General features: G+C 47.1%; 1 protein-coding gene across 3 annotated transcripts in view; it reads left to right on the top strand.

Annotated features, from left to right (window-relative positions):
• ANAPC4 (anaphase promoting complex subunit 4) overlaps window positions 1–20,100 on the top strand; it is a 167,857-nt gene that overhangs the window by 9,853 nt on the left and 137,904 nt on the right. For 2 of the 3 annotated variants that reach the window (XM_063943580.1, XM_063943582.1), the window contains exons 2-4: window positions 9,957–10,114; window positions 11,535–11,640; window positions 11,732–11,864. In XM_063943580.1, coding sequence (XP_063799650.1) covers window positions 10,004–10,114; window positions 11,535–11,640; window positions 11,732–11,864 — 350 coding nt within the window. In that variant the 5' untranslated portion in view covers window positions 9,957–10,003. Of the gene's footprint in view, window positions 1–9,953; window positions 10,115–11,534; window positions 11,641–11,731; window positions 11,865–20,100 lie in introns of all 3 variants that reach the window. The other variant, XM_063943581.1, reaches the window with a different exon arrangement.

Here is a 20,100-nt window from a genome sequence, read left to right as displayed (position 1 = left end):
CGAGTCTGGAAAAGTCTCTTCACATAAACATTCTGGAACTAAGAGCAATCTACAATGCTCTAAGCCAGGCGGAACTTCTCCTGCAAGGAAAGCCGGTGTTGATTCAGTCGGACAACATCACGGCGGTCGCCCATGTAAACAGGCAGGGCGGCACAAGAAGCAGGAGTGCAATGGCAGAAGCTGCCAAGATTCTTCGCTGGGCGGAGAATCACGTGATAGCACTGTCAGCAGTGTTCATCCCGGGCGTGGACAACTGGGAAGCAGACTTCCTCAGCAGACACGATCTTCATCCGGGAGAGTGGGGTCTACATCCAGAAGTCTTCAACATGTTAATAGACCGTTGGGAAAGACCAATTGTAGACATGATGGCGTCTCGCCTCAACAAGAAACTGGACAAATATTGCGCCAGGTCAAGAGATCCACAGGCAATAGCTGTGGACGCACTGGTAACTCCTTGGGTGTACCAGTCAGTGTATGTGTTTCCTCCTCTGCCGCTCATACCAAAGGTATTGAAGATCATACGGCAAAGAAGAGTAAGAACAATACTAGTGGTTCCGGATTGGCCGAGAAGGACTTGGTATCCGGAACTTCAAGAGATGCTCACGGACGAACCGTGGCCTCTACCTCTGAGAAGGGACCTGCTACAGCAGGGTCCCTGTCTTTTTCAAGACTTACCGCGGCTGCGTTTGACGGCATGGCGGTTGAACGCCAGATCCTAAAAGGGAAAGGCATTCCAGAAGAAGTCATTCCTACCTTGATTAAGGCACGGAAGGAAGTCACCGTGAAACATTATCACCGCATTTGGCGAAAATATGTAGCGTGGTGCGAGGATCGGAGGGTTCCGACGGAGGAATTCCAACTGGGTCGTTTCCTACATTTCCTGCAATCAGGATTATCTATGGGTCTCAAATTGGGATCCATTAAGGTTCAAATTTCGGCCCTGTCAATATTCTTCCAAAAAGAATTGGCCTCTGTCCCTGAGGTCCAGACTTTTGTCAAGGGAGTACTGCATATACAGCCTCCTGTGGTGCCTCCGGTGGCACCGTGGGATCTAAATGTAGTTTTAGATTTCCTCAAATCCCATTGGTTTGAACCATTGAAAAAGGTGGATTTGAAATATCTCACATGGAAAGTGACTATGTTACTAGCCCTGGCCTCTGCCAGGAGAGTATCTGAATTGGCGGCTTTATCTTATAAAAGTCCTTATCTAATCTTCCATTCGGATAGGGCAGAACTGCGGACTCGTCCGCATTTTCTCCCTAAAGTGGTATCAGCATTTCATCTGAACCAACCTATTGTGGTGCCTGCGGCCACTAGCGACTTGGAGGACTCCAAGTTGTTGGACGTTGTCAGAGCCTTAAAAATATACATTGCAAGGACGGCTGGAGTCAGAAAATCTGACTCGCTGTTTATATTGTATGCACCCAACAAGTTGGGCGCACCTGCTTCTAAGCAGTCGATTGCTCGTTGGATTTGTAACACAATTCAACTTGCACATTCTGTGGCAGGCCTGCCACAGCCTAAAACTGTAAAAGCCCACTCCACAAGGAAGGTGGGCTCATCTTGGGCGGCTGCCCGAGGGGTCTCGGCATTACAACTCTGCCGAGCAGCTACGTGGTCGGGGGAGAACACGTTTGTAAAATTTTACAAATTTGATACCCTGGCAAAGGAGGACCTGGAGTTCTCTCATTCGGTGCTGCAGAGTCATCCGCACTCTCCCGCCCGTTTGGGAGCTTTGGTATAATCCCCATGGTCCTTTCAGGAACCCCAGCATCCACTTAGGACGATAGAGAAAATAAGAATTTACTTACCGATAATTCTATTTCTCGGAGTCCGTAGTGGATGCTGGGCGCCCATCCCAAGTGCGGATTATCTGCAATACTTGTACATAGTTATTGTTAACTAATTCGGGTTATTGTTAAGGAGCCATCTTTAAGAGGCCCTTTCTGTTGTCATACTGTTAACTGGGTTTAGATCACAAGTTGTACGGTGTGATTGGTGTGGCTGGTATGAGTCTTACACGGGATTCAAAATGCCTCCCTTATTGTGTATGCTCGTCCGGGCACAGTACCTAACTGGAGTCTGGAGGAGGGTCATAGGGGGAGGAGCCAGTGCACACCACCTGACCTAGTAAAGCTTTACTTTTTTGTGCCCTGTCTCCTGCGGAGCCGCTATTCCCCATGGTCCTTTCAGGAACCCCAGCATCCACTACGGACTCCGAGAAATAGAATTATCGGTAAGTAAATTCTTATTTTCTCTAACGTCCCAGTGGATGCTGGGGACTCCGTAAGGACCATGGGGAATAGACGGGCTCCGCAGGAGACAGGGTACTTTAAGAAAGAATTTGGATTCTGGTGTGCTCTGGCTCCTCCCTCTATGTCCCTCCTCCAGACCTAAGTTAGAATCTGTGCCCAGACGAGCTGGGTGCTGTTTAGTGAGCTCTCCTGAGCTTGCTATAAGAAAGTATTTTGTTAGGTTTTTTTTTTTTCAGGGAGATCTGCTGGCAACAGGCTCTCTGCTACGAGGGACTGAGGGGAGAGAAGCAGCCCTACTCACTGAGTGCAGGTCCTGCTTCTTAGGCTACTGGACACCATTAGCTCCAGAGGGATCGTACACAGGATCTCACCCTTTGTCGTCCGATCCCGGAGCCGCGCCGCCGTCCCCCTCGCAGAGCCGGAAGACAGAAGCCGGTGAAAGAAGCAAGAAGACTTCAAAATCGGCGGCAGAAGACTCCTGTCTTCACTGAGGTAGCGCACAGCACTGCAGCTGTGCGCCATTGCTCCCACACTAAACCCACATACTCCGGTCACTGTAGGGTGCAGGGGGGGGGGGGGGGGGGGCACCGGCGCCCTGGGCAGCAATTAGGACCTCTTGGCAAAAGTTAGACATATATACAGTTGGGCACTGTATATATGTATGAGCCCCCGCCATAATTTTGTACAGAAACGCGGGACAGAAGCCCGCCGCTGAGGGGGCTGGGCTTCTTCCTCAGCACTCACCAGCGCCATTTTTTCTCCACAGCTCCGCTGAGAGGAAGCTCCCCAGCCTCTCCCCTGCAGATTCACGGTAGAAGAGGGTAAAAAGAGAGGGGGGGCACATAAATTAGGCGCAAAAACATAATATACAGCAGCTACTGTGTTAACACTAAGTTACTGTGTGATTCCTGGGACATATAGCGCTGGGGTGTGTGCTGGCATACTCTCTCTCTGTCTCTCCAAAGGGCCTTGTGGGGGAACTGTCTTCAAAAAAGAGCATCCCCTGTGTGTGTGGTGTGTCGGTACGCTTGTGTCGACATGTTTGACGAGGAAGGCTATGTGGAAGCAGAGCGGGAGCAAATGAATGTGGTGTCTCCGCCGTCGGCGCCGACACCTGATTGGATGGATATGTGGAAGGTTTTAAATGATAATGTTAATTCCTTGCATAAAAGGTTGGATAAAGCTGAAGCAGTCAGGGTCTCAGCCCGTGCCTGATCCTATGTCGCAGTGGCCGTCAGGGTCTCGGAAGCGCCCACTATCCCAAATTGTTGACACAGATACCGACATGGACTCTGACTCCAGTGTCGATTACGATGAATGAAAGTTACAGCCTAAATTGGCTAATGCCATCCGTTATATGATTATAGCAATGAAGGATGTGTTGCACATCACAGAGGAAACCCCAGTCCCTGACAAGAGGGTTCATATGTATGGGGAAAAAAGGCAGGAGGTGACCTTTCCCCCTTCACATGAGTTAAATGAGTTATGTGAAAAGGCTTTGGAATCTCCAGATAAACTGCAGATTTCCAAACGGATGCTTATGGCGTATCCTTTCCCGCCAACGGACAGGTTACGCTGGGAATCATCCCCTAGGGTGGACAAAGCTCTAACACACTTATCCAAGAGGGTAGCCCTGCCGTCACAGGATACGGCCACCCTAAAAGATGCTGCGGATAGAAAGCAAGAGGGTACCCTGAAGTCCATTTACACACATTCAGGTACCTTACTAAGGCCGGCAATTGCGTCTGCCTGGGTGTGTAGTGCTGTAGCAGCATGGACGGATACCTTATCTGAGGAACTTGATACCTTAGACAAGGATACTATATTAATGACCCTGGGGCATATAAAAGACGCTGTCCTATATATGAGAGATGCTCAAAGAGACATTAGCCTACTGGGCTCTAGAATAAATGCAATGTCGATTTTTTTTGCCAGAAGGGTCCTGTGGACTCGGCAATGGACAGGCGATGCCGACTCAAAAAGGTATATGGAGGTTTTACCTTACAAGGGTGAGTAATTGTTTGGGGAGGGTCTCTCGGAACTGGTCTCCACAGCTACTGCTGGAAAGTCAAATTTTTTGCCATATGTTCCCTCACAACCTAAGAAAGCACCGTATTACCAAATGCAGTCCTTTCGATCACAAAAAGGCAAGAAAGTCCGAGGTGCGTCCTTTCTTGCCAGAGGCAGGGGCAGAGGAAGGAAGCTGCACAACACAGCTAGTTCCCAGGAACAGAAGTCCTCCCCGGCTTCCACTAAATCCACCGCATGACGCTGGGGCTCCACAGGCGGAGCTAGGCCCGGTGGGGGCGCGTCTCCGAAATTTCAGCCACAAGTGGGTTCACTCCCAGGTGGATCCCTGGGCAATAGAGATTGTGTCTCAGGGATACAAGCTGGAATTCGAAGAGATGCCCCCTCACCGATACCTCATATCGTACCTGCCAGCTTCCCCCTTAGAGAGGGAAATAGTGTTAGCTGCAATTCACAAATTGTATCTTCAGCAGGTGGTGGTCAAGGTTCCCCTCCTTCAACAAGGGAAGGGTTATTATTCGACCATGTTTGTGGTACCGAAACCGGATGGTTCGGTAAGACCCATATTGAATTTAAAATCCCTGAACATATACCTGAAAAGGTTCAAGTTCAAGATGGAATCGCTCAGAGCGGTCATCGCAAGCCTGGAATGGGCGGATTTTTTGGTGTCTCTGGACATAAAGGATGCATACCTTCATGTCCCCATTTTTCCACCTCATCAGGCGTACCTCAGATTTGTGGTACAGGATTGTCATTACCAATTCCAGACGTTGCCGTTTGGTCTGGTCTCTCCACGGCACCGAGAATATTTACCAAGGTAATGGCGGAAATGATGGTGCTCCTGCGAAAGCAAGGGGTCACAATTATCCCATACTTGGACGATCTCCTCATAAAGGCGAGGTCCAGAGAGCAGTTGCTGATCAGCGTAGCACGCTCTCTGGAAGTGTTACAACAGCACGGCTGGATTCTGAATATTCCAAAGTCGCAGTTGATTCCTACGACTCGTCTGCCCTTCCTGGGCATGATTCTGGACACAGACCAGAAGAGGGTTTATCTCCCGATGGAGAAGGTTCAGGAGCTCATGACACTGGTCAGAGACCTATTAAAACCAAAACAGGTGTCGGTGCATCACTGCACGCGAGTCCTGGGAAAGATAGTGGCATCATACGAGGCCATTCCCTTCGGCAGGTTCCATGCGAGGACCTTTCAATGGGATCTGTTGGACAAGTGGTCCGGATCACATCTTCAGATGCATCGGCTGATCACCCTATCCCCCAGGGCCAGGGTGTCTCTCCTGTGGTGGCTGCAGAGTGCTCACCTCCTCGAGGGCCGCAGGTTCGGCATTCAGGACTGGGTCCTGGTGACCACGGATGCAAGCCTCCGAGGGTGGGGGGCAGTCACACAGGGAAGAAATTTCCAAGGTCTGTGGTCAAGTCAGGAGACTTGCCTTCACATCAACATCCTGGAACTAAGGGCCATATACAACGCCCTACGTCAAGCGGAGACCCTGCTTCGCGACCAATCGGTTCTGATTCAGTCAGACAACATCACCGCAGTGGCTCATGTAAACCGCCAAGGCGGCACAAGGAGCAGGGTGGCGATGGCGGAAGCCACCAGAATTCTTCGCTGGGCGGAGAATCACGTAAGCGCACTGTCAGCAGTGTTCATTCCGGGAGTGGACAACTGGGAAGCAGACTTCCTCAGCAGGCACGACCTCCACCCGGGAGAATGGGGACTTCATCAAGAAGTCTTCGCGCAGATTGCAAGTCGGTGGGAATTGCCACAGGTGGACATGATGGCATCCCGCCTCAACAAAAAGCTACAGAGGTATTGCGCCAGGTCAAGAGACCCTCAGGCGATAGCTGTAGACGCACTAGTGACACCGTGGGTGTTCCAGTCGGTTTATGTGTTTCCTCCTCTTCCTCTCATACCCAAGGTGCTGAGAATCATAAGTAAAGAGGAGTGAGAACAATACTCATTGTTCTGGATTGGCCAAGAAGGACTTGGTATCCAGATCTGCAAGAAATGCTCACAGAGGACCCATGGCCTCTGCCTCTAAGACAGGACTTGTTGCAACAGGGGCCCTGTTTGTTCCAAGACTTACCGCGGCTGCGTTTGACGGCATGGCGGTTGAACGCCGGATCCTAGCAGAAAATGGCATTCCGGATGAGGTTATTCCTACGCTGATAACGGCTAGGAAGGACGTGACGGCTAAACATTATCACCGTATATGGCGAAAATATGTTGCTTGGTGGGAGGCCAGGAATGCCCCTACGGAGGAATTCCAGCTGGGCCGTTTCCTTCACTTCCTACAGTCGGGAGTGACTTTGGGCCTAAAATTGGGTTCCATTAAGGTCCAGATTTCGTCCCTGTCTATTTTCTTTAAAAAAGAACTGACTTCTCTGCCTGAAGTTCAGACGTTTGTAAAGGGAGTGCTGCATATTCAGCCCCCTTTTGTGCCTCCGGTGGCACCTTGGGATCTTAACGTGGTGTTGAGTTTCCTGAAGTCACACTGGTTTGAGCTACTAAAAACCGTGGAGTTAAAATATCTCACGTGGAAGGTGGTCATGCTGTTAGCCTTGGCTTCGGCTAGGCGTGTGTCAGAATTAGCGGCTTTGTCACATAAAAGCCCCTATCTGGTTTTCCATATGGACAGGGCAGAATTGCGGACCCGTCCACAATTTCTGCCAAAAGTGGTGTCATCTTTTCATATGAACCAACCTATTGTGGTGCCTGTGGCTACTCGTGACTTGGAGGATTCCGAGTTACTAGATGTGGTCAGGGCTTTGAAGGTTTATGTAGCCAGTACGGCTAGAGTCAGGAAAACTGAGTCGCTGTTTATCCTGTATGCACCCAACAAGCTGGGTGCTCCTGCTTCAAAGCAAACTATTGTTCGCTGGATCTGTAACACAATTCAGCAGGCTCATTCTGCGGCTGGATTGCCGCTGCCAAAATCAGTAAAAGCCCACTCCACAAGGAAGGTGGGCTCTTCTTGGGCGGCTACCCGAGGGGTCTCGGCATTACAGCTTTGCCGAGCAGCTACTTGGTCAGGTTCGAACACTTTTGCGTTCTACAAGTTTGATACCCTGGCTGAGGAGGACCTTGTGTTTGCTCATTCGGTGCTGCAGAGTCATCCGCACTCTCCCGCCCGTTTGGGAGCTTTGGTATCATCCCCATGGTCTTTACGGAGTCCCCAGCATCCACGGGGACGTTAGAGAAAATAAGATTTTACTTACCGGTAAATCTATTTCTCGTAGTCCGTAGTGGATGCTCGGCGCCCGTCCCAAGTGCGGACTTCTTCTTCAATACTTGTATATAGTTATTGCTTAAATAAGGGTTATGTTATAGTTGCATCAGGATTGATCTGATGCTCTGTTAACTGGGTAAGTTTATCACAAGTTATACAGTGTGATTGGTGTGACTGGTATGAGTCTTGCCCTGGATTCCAAAATCCTTTCCTTGTACTGTCAGCTCTTCCGGGCACAGTTTCTCTAACTGAGGTCTTGAGGAGGGACATAGAGGGAGGAGCCCAAACACACCAGAATCCAAATTCTTTCTTAAAGTGCCCTGTCTCCTGCGGAGCCCGTCTATTCCCCATGGTCCTTACGGAGTCCCCAGCATCCACTACGGACTACGAGAAATAGATTTACCGGTAAGTAAAATCTTATTTACCTGTTACTGTAATCTGTTCCATTGTATCACAGTCTGCAGTACAGTGTTACTGATTGCACAGTCGCTGGTTTAGTCATGAGAACCATGGGGCCTAAAGGCTTGGATTATTCCATCCTCAAGGATGCCACTGATTATATGGGGACGGCCTGTGCGCCGCTTATTAATCAGAAGTCTTATGGCTCTCACTTCGGTATAAACCAAAGTCATGTGGCACTCACTGCACTATAACCCAAAGTGTTGTGGCACTCACTCTGGTATAAACAAATGTATTGTGGCCATAGGCGTGCACAGACGCCAACACGGACTCTGCCCCCCAACCCCCTCCACTGCTGTATTTATTATTTATTACCAGTTATTTATATGGTCTACTCCCTCCCACCAAACCCCCACCCCCCTCTGTCCAGGACATAGACTGCCCACCTGGCAGGCCCAGGTGAGCAGTCTTATTTCCCAGAGCAAGGGGTGGAGGAGGTAGTTTTTAACCCGGCGGAGGGGGGAAGTCCGGAGCGGCACAACCGTGTCGGCGTCTGCACACACCTATGATTGTGGCACTCGTTCTGGTATAAACCCAAGTCTTGTGGCACTCGCTCCGGTATAAACCCAAGTCTTGTGGCACTCGCTCCGGTATAAACCCAAGTCTTGTGGCACTCGCTCCTGTATAAACCCAAGTCTTGTGGCACTCGCTCCTGTATAAACCCAAGTCTTGTGGCACTCGCTCCTGTATAAACCCAAGTCTTGTGGCACTCGCACTGGTATAAACCCAAGTCTTGTAGCACTCGCTCCGGTATAAACCCAAGTCTTGTGGCACTCGCTCCGGTATAAACCCAAATCTTGTGGCTCTCACTCCGGTATAAACCCAAGTCTTGTGGCTCTCACTCCGGTATAAACCCGAGTCTTGTGGCACTTGCTCCGGTATAAACCCGAGTCTTGTGGCACTTGCTCCGGTATAAACCCGAGTCTTGTGGCACTTGCTCCGGTATAAACCCAAGTCTTGTGGCACTTGCTCCGTTATAAACCCGAGTCTTGTGGCACTTGCTCCGGTATAATCCCAAGTCTTGTGGCACTTGCTCCAGTATAAACCCAAGTCTTGTGGCTCTAGCTCTGGTATAATCCAAAGTGTTGTGGCACTCGCTCCGATATAATCCACAGTGTTGTGTCACGTGCTCCGGAATAAACCCAAGTCTTGTGGCACTTGCTCCGGTATAAACCCGAGTCTTGTGGCACTTGTTCCGGTATAAACCCAAGTCTTGTGGCACTTGCTCCAGTATAAACCCAAGTCTTGTGGCTCTAGCTCTGGTATAATCCAAAGTGTTGTGGCACTCGCTCCGATATAATCCACAGTGTTGTGGCACGTGCTCCGGAATAAACCCAAGTCTTGTGGCACTTGCTCCGGTATAAACCCAAGTCTTGTGGCACTTGCTCCAGTATAAACCCAAGTCTTGTGGCACTTGCTCCAGTATAAACCCAAGTCTTGTGGCACTTGCTCCAGTATAAACCCACGTCTTGTGGCTCTAGCTCTGGTATAATCCAAAGTGTTGTGGCACTCGCTCGGGTATAATCCACAGTATTGTGGCACTCGTTCCGGGAATAGGGGAAAATACTTTGCTCAGGTGCCCTTCCGTTAGGATTTATATAAAGTGATCAATGAATGGCAGCACTCTAAGCTGTAATGTCCCGCGTCTTCATATGTCTTATGCTGGTAATAGATTGCAGAATTTGTAGGCTCTAACCAAGCAGTAGAGGGGCTGGTCGATGTTCCAATAATAGCCGTCCCTCACTACGCTGAACAGTGTATGCGCATAATGCACCGTTCCCTGCATGAAATCAGCAGAATGACAGTCAGGATGTTCATGTTTGCTGATCACATCAAATGATCCAGACTGTCCTATGCTGTTTTCAAGCAATGAATGAATGAATTCAGTGGCTTTAAACACTGCCAACATTGTTTTTATAGTTCAGCATAACTTAATCATAAAGTTTGTAATAATTTTCTTCAAGCAGGGGTCAGCGCCTCCGCCTATGTTTGAGTGGCTGCCTCTTTGATCTCCATGATGCCATTGTTTCGTCAGGTTGGGGAGAAGCAGCTGCCCCACGAGATCTTGTTTATGTCATGGTCACCGAAAAGAGATCTCATTGCACTTGTCAACAAAGCTGGAGAGGTATGTTCCCTAATTCTGCTACCTATTCATGACGTACACCGTAAATGTATAAACTTCTTACAATTCTGGTTTATTCATTTGGAAAAGTAACTAGCAACAGACATACACCACTTGTTTCAGAATGTCTCCTAACTCAACGCAACACTCTGCGTGTTTGGGATACACCCATTCTGTGGCATGCCTTCCCTTGCACAGCAGGACTTTCTGTTAGCCTCTAAACTTCCAAGTGTATCTTGAATACTAACCTCTTTAGACAAGCTTATTAAATTGTTGAACCACCCATTGATCCTTCTAGGCCAGGGGTTCCCAATCTCGTTCCTCAAGAACCCCCCAACAGTTCATGTTTTCCAGGTCACCTAGCAGTTGAACAGGTGTATTCATTACGCACTGACACATTTTAAAAGATCAAACAGGTGGAACTAATTATTTCACTTGCAATCCTGTGAGGAGACCTGGAAAATGTGAACTGTTGGGGGTCCTTGAGGACCGAGCTTGGGAACCACTGTTTTTGGTGGGATGTAGTTAAAATGCCGCCAGACGGGATCCCGACAGTCGAAATATCAAAGCCGAAATCCTGAACAATGGCATAAGGCCGGTGTCAAAATACAGAGGTCTGGAGTCCTGAACGTTCTTTTAGCGGGATGCGCTAGTGTCCTGCCTCGGGGGGTGGGAGGTTAGGTTTAGGCAACAGGGAGGGGGATTAGGGTTAGGCGCTTACAAGGGGAAATTAGGGTTAGGCAGGAAGCTGGGAGGGTTAGGTTTAGGCAGCGGGGAAGGGAAGGTTAAGGTTAGGCACCCAAAATGGAGTGTCGGGGTAGGGGGGGGTTAGAGTACTTTCTGGGGGGGCTGTTGGGATTCTGATGGTCGGGATGCCGGTGTCTGTATTCTTACTTCTGGCATCCCACCCATCGGGATATCATACCAAATTCGTTTTAGGCATTTCTTCCCAGTTACTGACCCTCTGCTACACAGTTCACACAAAACTTACATGTGTTCCCTTTCTATACTTAAACAACCCTCTGACCCATGACTAACATTGCTGTGTGATTGGATCGTAGTGCCCTCCAGGTGGCTAGACTGATATGCATCATTTAACCTCATACGGTAAACAGGGCCTTCTTAACACTCCATTTTGTTATTACTGTTTGTTCCCAATTTTTTTGTAAGACTCAATATGCTGGTACAATATAAATAAACAGTAATAAACGTATGACCTAATGTGTACTAGAACAAAATATATCCACAAGATCAAATCTGCTGATTAGAAGCATTGCGTTTCTTTCACACATTTGCGCTTGCGTTGGGTGAAAGGTCATACCACAGGATTTGCCATTGGTGCTCATGGCCTTTAGAATTTATATGTGTATGAATCCTCACTGGATTTTCTTCATCAATGACCAGTGGTGTCTTCTCTATGAAGGTGTTGCTTCATCGTCTGGCTAATATTCAGAGAGTGTGGAATTTGCCCCCTAATGAGAATACAGGAAAGGACGTGACATGCCTAGCTTGGAGACCCGATGGCAAAAGTAAGGTGAACTGGTGATAAATTGTATCTGGGATAAATCTATGGTTTGCTGCTGAAGTACCTTCAGTTCTACTTTCTGTTTATGCCAATAGTTCTGGCTTTTGGTCTGGCTGATACCAAGCGGGTTGTCCTTTGTGATGTGGAAAAGCCAGAGAGCCTCCATTCCTTCTCCGTGGATACTCCGGTATCCTGCATGCACTGGATGGAGGTGACCGAGGAGAACAGGTGAGTACACCAATGGGTTTTTCATAGGCACTTGTTTAACAAAATTGTGCAAGGAGAACATCAGCTCTAACACAGTGTTTCACAAACCCAGTCCTCATGGACCCCTAAAGCTGAATCGGACCGACATATCGGGCACATCATCTAGTGTGTACCCACTATATCGCTCGGCGACATCCTCCGTCAACCCTACATGCAGGGCCGACGGATGCAGCATGGCCCCTGTCGTTGCCTGCATCGAAAAGTGTGTATGCACTTGCCGATGCTGGCTCCCGCTCCAGTCCCATCGCTGCCGATGTCGTTGGGTACACAGATCACGTAGTGTGTACCTAGCTTAACAGTACATGTTTTCCAGATCATCTAGCCGGAGCACAGGTGTGTTAATTGAATAACACAGTAGATCTACAGGTGGTACTAATTATTACTGAGGATTGCTTGAAAACATGCACTGATAGGGTTTCATAAGGACTGAGGGCCTGATAAAGCTGAATATTTATCGTATATAAATCACTTTAAGAGGTCTAAGAACACTGTACGCTATCTACGTAAGAAGTACCGTAAGGGTACGCAAGTTGCGTAGCGATCGCTCAGCCGTAGTCGAGACGCTTAAGCGTCACGTTCGCTTACGGCCCAGTGATCACAGGCAGGCACGCTATTGGCTGCCGACTAACATAATGATTCGCTATAGCGTAGCGGACGCTCGGGACCACGAGGAGATCACCAGCGATGCAGACGCTCACAACGTTAAACCTTTATATCTATACCTTTAACAGTGAGATACACAGTATACCTTAGTGTAGAGACAGAGTGTAAGTGCAACCTGGTGTAACCTGATTAACTACAAAGCTGCTTGAGCGTCACCGACGCTCAGAGAATACTTAACACTATAAAGAATACACAGATACCTGGGCTTAGGGTCCGAAACCTATTATATGTATTATGACTATTATACTTGCAAAAAGAATCACAGTACAAAGCATACACTACAATATAACATAAACCAACTAACCAGATAAACTACACAGGAAATACAATACAATACAATTAAAGGAAAATACGAGAGAAAGAGTAGAGAGAGAGAGAGAGAGAGAGATGGCTCACAGTAAGACAATATGATTACGGAGAAAACTTACGCACAAAGGGAAACGATCGCATGCGCCTCGATATCCAGCTCCCGATTATCAGCAATGAGAACCGTTGAAGAGAGAGAGCTGGATACGGTCGGCCTGCCTATTTATGCCCCACACACAATACAATTCAATGGTCCCTACAATCTCATTGTTCATTGGACACAGGAATTCGGCTTCGCATTATAACAAAAGGTCATAGGTTGATTCATACAGGTGGGCTGTGACTATTTCCAACTGCTCAGGTGGGAGGGAAACTGGGTTTCCCGCCGCATGGGTAATAAAGTGCAAATAAAGTAAATGTTCATAAACTTCTTATGTCCATAACTATTCGCACGAGCGATTGATCTGCTTCAAACCAACACCGGAATATTTCTAATTAAATATTCTTCCGATGGATACTAAACACCACTGTATTACTCCTGTCTGACCCTTCGTATCAAACAAAGAGGGATTCCTCTGTTCATAAACATTCTATATTAACCAAACTTTCAGAATCTATCAAAGGGACCATGATCTACAAATTACATTATTAGTGAAAATATGTAATGATTGAGTCGCACGCTACGATCGCATAAACTCTACCGTAAATACGCATACCATGCGCCTGCAGGTGCCCGCGACTGTGAGTATGCGCACGTACGGGAGAGCGTACGCATGCGCAGCACGGACCTGTGTGAGGTGCAAATATGGTAGTGTGCATAGAGATATTTTTCTGACTTTGACAGTCCACCCTTTGGCAGTCAATAATAACTGCCACCTTCTAAAACATTTCAAAAGGAGAAAAATATATGTCAGGGGTTAATTCATTTCCATGGTTGGGTAAGGGAGGAGAGAGGAGTAGGTGGGAAGAGGGTATGACCTAGTGAGATATCAGAAGCATGTGTGTATGAGTCCATGTTTGGGGGGTCATGTATCATCGTGCCGTACGTGTTGTAAATCAAGCTTCGAGGTATTGCGAAGTATACATTTGAATTCCTTCTTATCCCGTGGTACGGGTCTGTGGATGGGCTGTCAAACTTTACCGAGCTCTTTTCGGATTTTGAACAAAATGGGGAGCACATTTTAGTTGATGATACATGAATGGGGGAATATGTGATTGCTGATATCTGTGCCTGTATTCCCTATACTATGTGTGTCATTACCTGAGGGTTGTAGAAATGAAGAAAAGACATAATTACGGTAAATGCGGTGGTATTCTATGTCAGGTTAATGTACATTTGTCGGTTGAAGTTTTGTTCGGTATCAGTTGAAAGTCGTCTTCTTTGCGCTGTGTTGCCCATTAGGTGTGAGCAAAAAGCTTTGTCAATGCCATTAGATTTACAAAAAATGTTGGGCTAGCGTAAGTTTAAGAATTCTAGGGAAACTGGGGATCCATGGCAAAGTTCATCAAATGTCCGTATCTCAAGTGGTCAAAACTTCTTCTTTGGTCTATCCGTTGTCTGTATAGCGTCTCGTCAACTTCCTCGTCCAAGTGGGTCTTTTTATCTTGGAGAAAAACCAGAAAAACAGGTGAAAGAAACGGACCGTAGAAATCGCATTTTCATCACATCATTGTTTCTATCATTGGGTCATAAATCAAATCCAGGTTAATTACAGTTTCCTCACTCCTCAAACTCATTACCCTGGTACGATGTTTGCACTTCATTAAAGCCTGACCGCATCTAAATATCAAGCCAATGGATATGACAACACCTAAGATACATAGGAGAAACTTCCCAACATCCATTATGACTCCTTGAGCCCAGTCTCCCAAACCGGAGAACAAATTTCGCGGGTTCAACCATGATACCCAACCAGTCAGCTCATTACCTACAGCAGCAAGAGTGAGATTGTGTTTTCGGCGAAATTCCCACTTCAATTGGAGAATATCGTCCATCTTTTGGTCTATGACCTCGACCGGATCCTCGGTGCTATTCGTGATATACGTGCAACACTTCACGCCGTACTGTGTTGCCAATGTAACACAATATCCGCCTGTCACTGCTGTGAGGTAATTAAGAACCATTCTATGCTGCACCAGTTCTGTTTTATAAGCTTGAAGTTCCCTTCCAGTATATCTAAACGTGTCATCATACATTTCAGTGATATTATCTAACAAATTTGCGAGCGCCGATATGTATTTATAATTTAGCACTCCTCTAGCGGTGCGGGTGAAATCTAACGCGATTAAGAATTGAATCCCGGTGGATTCACTTATCAGATCAGAGGCCGGATGCTCTGTCTTCTCTATCAGGTGCCTTTTAACAACGTGCTCGTAATGGGTGTGAGTATAAGGAGCTTGGGCACCACGATGTATGTCCTTCATTTTGTCATGTGTTACAGTCATTACTTCAGGCAATACTTTTCCAATATAACACAATCCTTCAGAGTTTGGGGCAAGCCACTTGTACGCCTTTCTCCCGCATATGAAATATGCATCATCGGGGAGAACATATGGGACGGAGAAGGACATAACCATATTACACACCTTCCAGGTGAAATCTCCTAACCCTAATTCTTCCATCTGCTTAATACACGTATCAGGTTGTACGATATGTGCACAGTATCCTGGTGATACTTCTCCAACTCTCGTAATCCTATTTCCTAAGGTGTACCTATACCGGAAAGATTTTCCTCTACTGGCTATGTGGCGTACAAGCTCTGTATCTGTAGGCATTCTATCTGCTCTATGCGAAAAGGTCATGGTGTGGTTACTCCATGACACTTCCCAATTTCCCGGCTTTCTGGGATTGGAGATGTTGAAACATAATAGGGACCTATCCACATGGTATTGGTGGAGCTTCAAACTAGGAGGGCTGGAGATATTAAACCTCCTGTCCACCGGTCTCCCACCATTTAACTCAAGTACCTCCCCTATCGTTAAAGGAAATGGCACTAGCCCTGATTTGCTATGACCTTGAGGTACTTGAGAGCATACCCAACAATCTGTTTTGTTTAACACATTACCCACTAAGGAGTGATAGTCACTCAATGGATGCCGGTCCATATGGATATTAAAACTGGATTGGCATTTCTTAATGCACCCATCTTCAATGACATTGTTACAGAGCCTACAGATACAGTTTTCTTCAGCTAACAATCCGTCACAATTTCTTCTATGGTCAATGCTATCGGATCGTTTTCTGATACTCGCCTTTGCTTGTTGGTTAGGTTGATCTTGGAAAACTACGCCTCCATCTTTATCATCAGAACCCATTCCAGAACCTCTATCGACCTCCATGGTACTCTCGCCGGAACAGACTGCTCTGGTCAACATCATGGTCAACAGGAAAATCCGGATCACAGTCTCTTGGGGCAAGTCCATCTTATAGGAGGAAACGGAGAAGAATGAGAAGGAGGAAAAATAAATTTGAGGGAGAGGGGATGGGAAGTGGAGAAAAACAATAAAAGGGAGTGGGGAGTCGACAACAGCTCTCGGTCTTCAAGGCTCAGGTGCCGCCTCAGTCCTCCTGGAACAGACACTCCAGTGATACAACCTCTACCGTCTGTTCCTTATCACGGGACTTCTCTGGATCAGCAACCTTCTTGCAGTGGGATGAATGGACCCAAGTCTCTCTCTCAGCAACCTTCAATGCCGTAGTGCTAGTCAATAAGACCTGGTATGGTCCTTCCCATCTGTCAATAAGGCAACCTGAGCGTAGAAAATTCCGTATCATTACATAATCCCCAGGTTCAATGTCATGACAATTACTATCAGGTAGATCAGGAATCACCAACTTCAGATTATCATTTTGATTCCTTAACTGTTTACTCATGTTAATCAAGTACTTTACAGTCACTTCATTGTTACATTTCAAATCATCCTGAGGGTTAATCATGACATGCGGTTGTCGACCAAACAAGATTTCAAAAGGGGACAGATTAAGAGGGGACCTGGGAGTGGTTCTGATACTGTACAATACAATGGGTAAAGCTTCTGGCCATGTCAATCCTGTCTCTGCCATCACTTTACTCAATTTATTTTTAATAGTGCTGTTCACTCTTTCGACCTTCGCACTCGCCTGTGGACGGTACGGAGCGTGCAGCTTGCTATCAATTCCCATCAACTTACACATTCCTTGAAAGACATCACCTGTAAAATGGGTACCCCTATCACTTTCGATTATTCTAGGGATACCATATCTACATACAAATTCCTGCACAATTTTCTTAGCAGTAAACATAGCGGTATTTGTAGCCGCAGGAAATGCTTCGACCCAATTTGAGAAAACATCTATACAAACAAGTACATATTTCAAATTCCGACAAGGGGGTAATTGTATAAAGTCAATTTGTATTACCTGGAAAGGGCCGCCGGCAGGTGGGATATGGGATGGTTCTGTAGGTATTGCCTTTCCAATATTCTTTCTCAAACAGGTAAGGCATGACATTGCTCTTTTACTCGCATGAGAGGAGAATCCTGGGGCGCACCAATAGGCTCTTACCAATTTGCACATCCCTTCCTTGCCTAGATGAGTCAGCCCGTGAGCTGCTTCAGCCAGACATGGAAGATATGCTCTGGGGGCCACTGGTTTACCATGTCCATCCGTCCAGAGTCCTGAAGACTCCTGGCCACATCCCTTTGCCTTCCAGACTGCCTTTTCCTGTGTGGAACACAAATTTTGCATTTCACACAACTTCTGTGTGTTAATGGTATTAAATACCATTAATTGTGTGGTGTCTGTCTGTATGGGGGTAGCAGCTGCTAACTTAGCAGCTTCGTCTGCTCGGCTGTTACCAAGTGATACCGGGTCTTGGCTATATGTGTGTGCTTTACATTTGATAACAGCCACTCTGTCGGGTTCCTGTATCGCTGTTAGAAGCCTTTTTATGTGAGCTGCATGCGCTACCGGTGTACCAGCTGCCGTCATGAAATTTCTGAGGCGCCATAGGGCTCCGAAATCATGGACTACCCCGAATGCGTATCTAGAATCGGTGTAGATATTGGCTGACTTACCCTTAGCCAATTCACATGCTCTGGTTAGGGCGACCAGTTCAGCAACCTGGGCTGAGTGAGGTGGGCCTAGTGGTTCCGCTTCTATGGTGTCTTGGTCATCTACGACTGCGTATCCAGTACACAAGTCTCCCGAGTCTGACTGTCTATGACAACTACCGTCCGTGTAGAACGTGAGTTCTGCATCTTCCAGTGGGTTGTCACTGATGTCAGGCCTTGCGGTAAAATTTTGGGTCAAATATTCCATACAATCATGTGTATCTTCCTTTGTATTAAATCCTCCTTCCCCATCACTCTCACCTTCCACCCTTTGTGCCTGACCAGGCACACCTGGGAGATACGTTGCAGGATTTAATGCACTGCATCTCCTTATGGTGATGTTTACGGGGGCCATTAGTGCCAATTCCCATCTTGTAAACCTCGCTGATGAGACGTGTCTGGTTTGGGCAGAATTCAATAAGGCTGATACTGCATGTGGCGTATGGATTGTGAGGTTGTGGCCTAGCACGACATCTTCGCTTTTTGTCACTAGCAATGCTATCGCAGCAACGCTTCGCAAGCATGTGGGGAGGGATCGCGCTACCGTGTCTAGCTGAGCGCTGTAGTATGCAACTGGCCTACTGGCATCACCGTGTTTTTGGGTTAGTACACCTGCCGCGCAACCAGCACTTTCTGTTCCGTATAGTTCAAAGGGTTTCCCATAGTCTGGCATACCTAGTGCTGGTGCCTGCGTTAGGCACTGTTTGAGTCTCTCAAATGCTGTTTCGGACTCGTCTGTATGCGAAATCCTATCAGGTTTGTTTGAGGAGACCATTTCCTGCAAAGGTAACGCCAAAATGGAAAACCCTGGGATCCAATTACGGCAATACCCACACATTCCTAAAAACGTTCTGATCTGTTGCTGGGTTTGTGGCAGAGTCATGTCTCTAATTGCTTGGATTCTATCAGTGGTCAGGTGTCTCAGTCCTTGTGTTAGACAGTGTCCCAAATATTTTACCTTAGTTTGGCATAATTGTAACTTGTCTTTGGACACCTTGTGTCCTGTGTCTGAAAGATGAAACAGGAGCTGTTTCGTATCCTTCAGAGATGCTTCCAGTGAATCTGAACACAGTAATAAATCGTCCACATACTGTATCAATACTGATCCACTGTCTGGTTGGAAAGACTGTAAACAATCATGCAAAGCCTGAGAAAATATACTTGGACTATCTATGAAACCTTGGGGTAATCGAGTCCACGTGTATTGGACTCCTCTGTATGTAAATGCAAACAAATATTGGCTGTCAGGGTGCAGAGGTACCGAAAAGAAAGCGGAGCAGAGGTCAATAACAGTGAAAAATTTGGCAGTGGGAGGGATTTGCATTAGGATGACAGCTGGATTTGGCACTACGGGGAACTGACTCTCAACTATTTTGTTAATCCCCCTTAGATCCTGCACTAGTCTGTAACCCCTCCCCCCACTCTTTTTAACAGGGAAGATGGGACTATTGGCAGTGCTGGACGTTCTTACCAGAATGCCCTGTTGTAGCAAGCGCTCTATTACTGGGTAAACTCCTAACTCCACCTCTGGCTTCAGAGGGTACTGTGGGATTTTTGGAGCTATCCTACCATCTTTTACTTGTACAACTACTGGAGCTACGTTTGCCATTAATCCAGTGTCTTGTCCGTCTTTTGTCCAAAGTGACTCTGGTATCTGAGATGTCATCTCTTCTATTTGGGATGGATTCCTATTTGTCATAATGGTATGTGACATTAATTTTGATGGGGAGTCTAACATGTCTCGCACTTCCTGAGCGTGTTTCTCAGGTATGTCCAAGAATACACCTTCAGGAGTACAATAAATGACGCACCCCATTTTACACAGTAAGTCTCTTCCCAGGAGATTGGTTGGTGCCGATGCAGCCAGCAAAAAGGAATGCTTGGTATGCAAAGGCCCTATTGTAATCTCGGCTGGTTTGCTAACAGGGTAGTGCTGGACTACTCCTGTTACTCCCATGGCTGGAATTGTCCTACCAGTGGTTCTCATGCCCACTGTCGAATTTATCACTGACTTGGCCGCCCCTGTGTCTACAAGAAAGTTTAAAGTTTTACCAGCTACATTAATTGCGATCTCGGGTTCACTTCCAAGATTGGCAATTAATTTTACTGGCTGCAGATTACAGGTATGGCCACACCC

This window comes from Pseudophryne corroboree, chromosome 10 (genome assembly GCF_028390025.1).
Source record: "Pseudophryne corroboree isolate aPseCor3 chromosome 10, aPseCor3.hap2, whole genome shotgun sequence".
NCBI classification, from domain to species: Eukaryota; Metazoa; Chordata; class Amphibia; order Anura; family Myobatrachidae; genus Pseudophryne; species Pseudophryne corroboree.
This window is presented reverse-complemented; position numbering and strand designations above follow the sequence as displayed.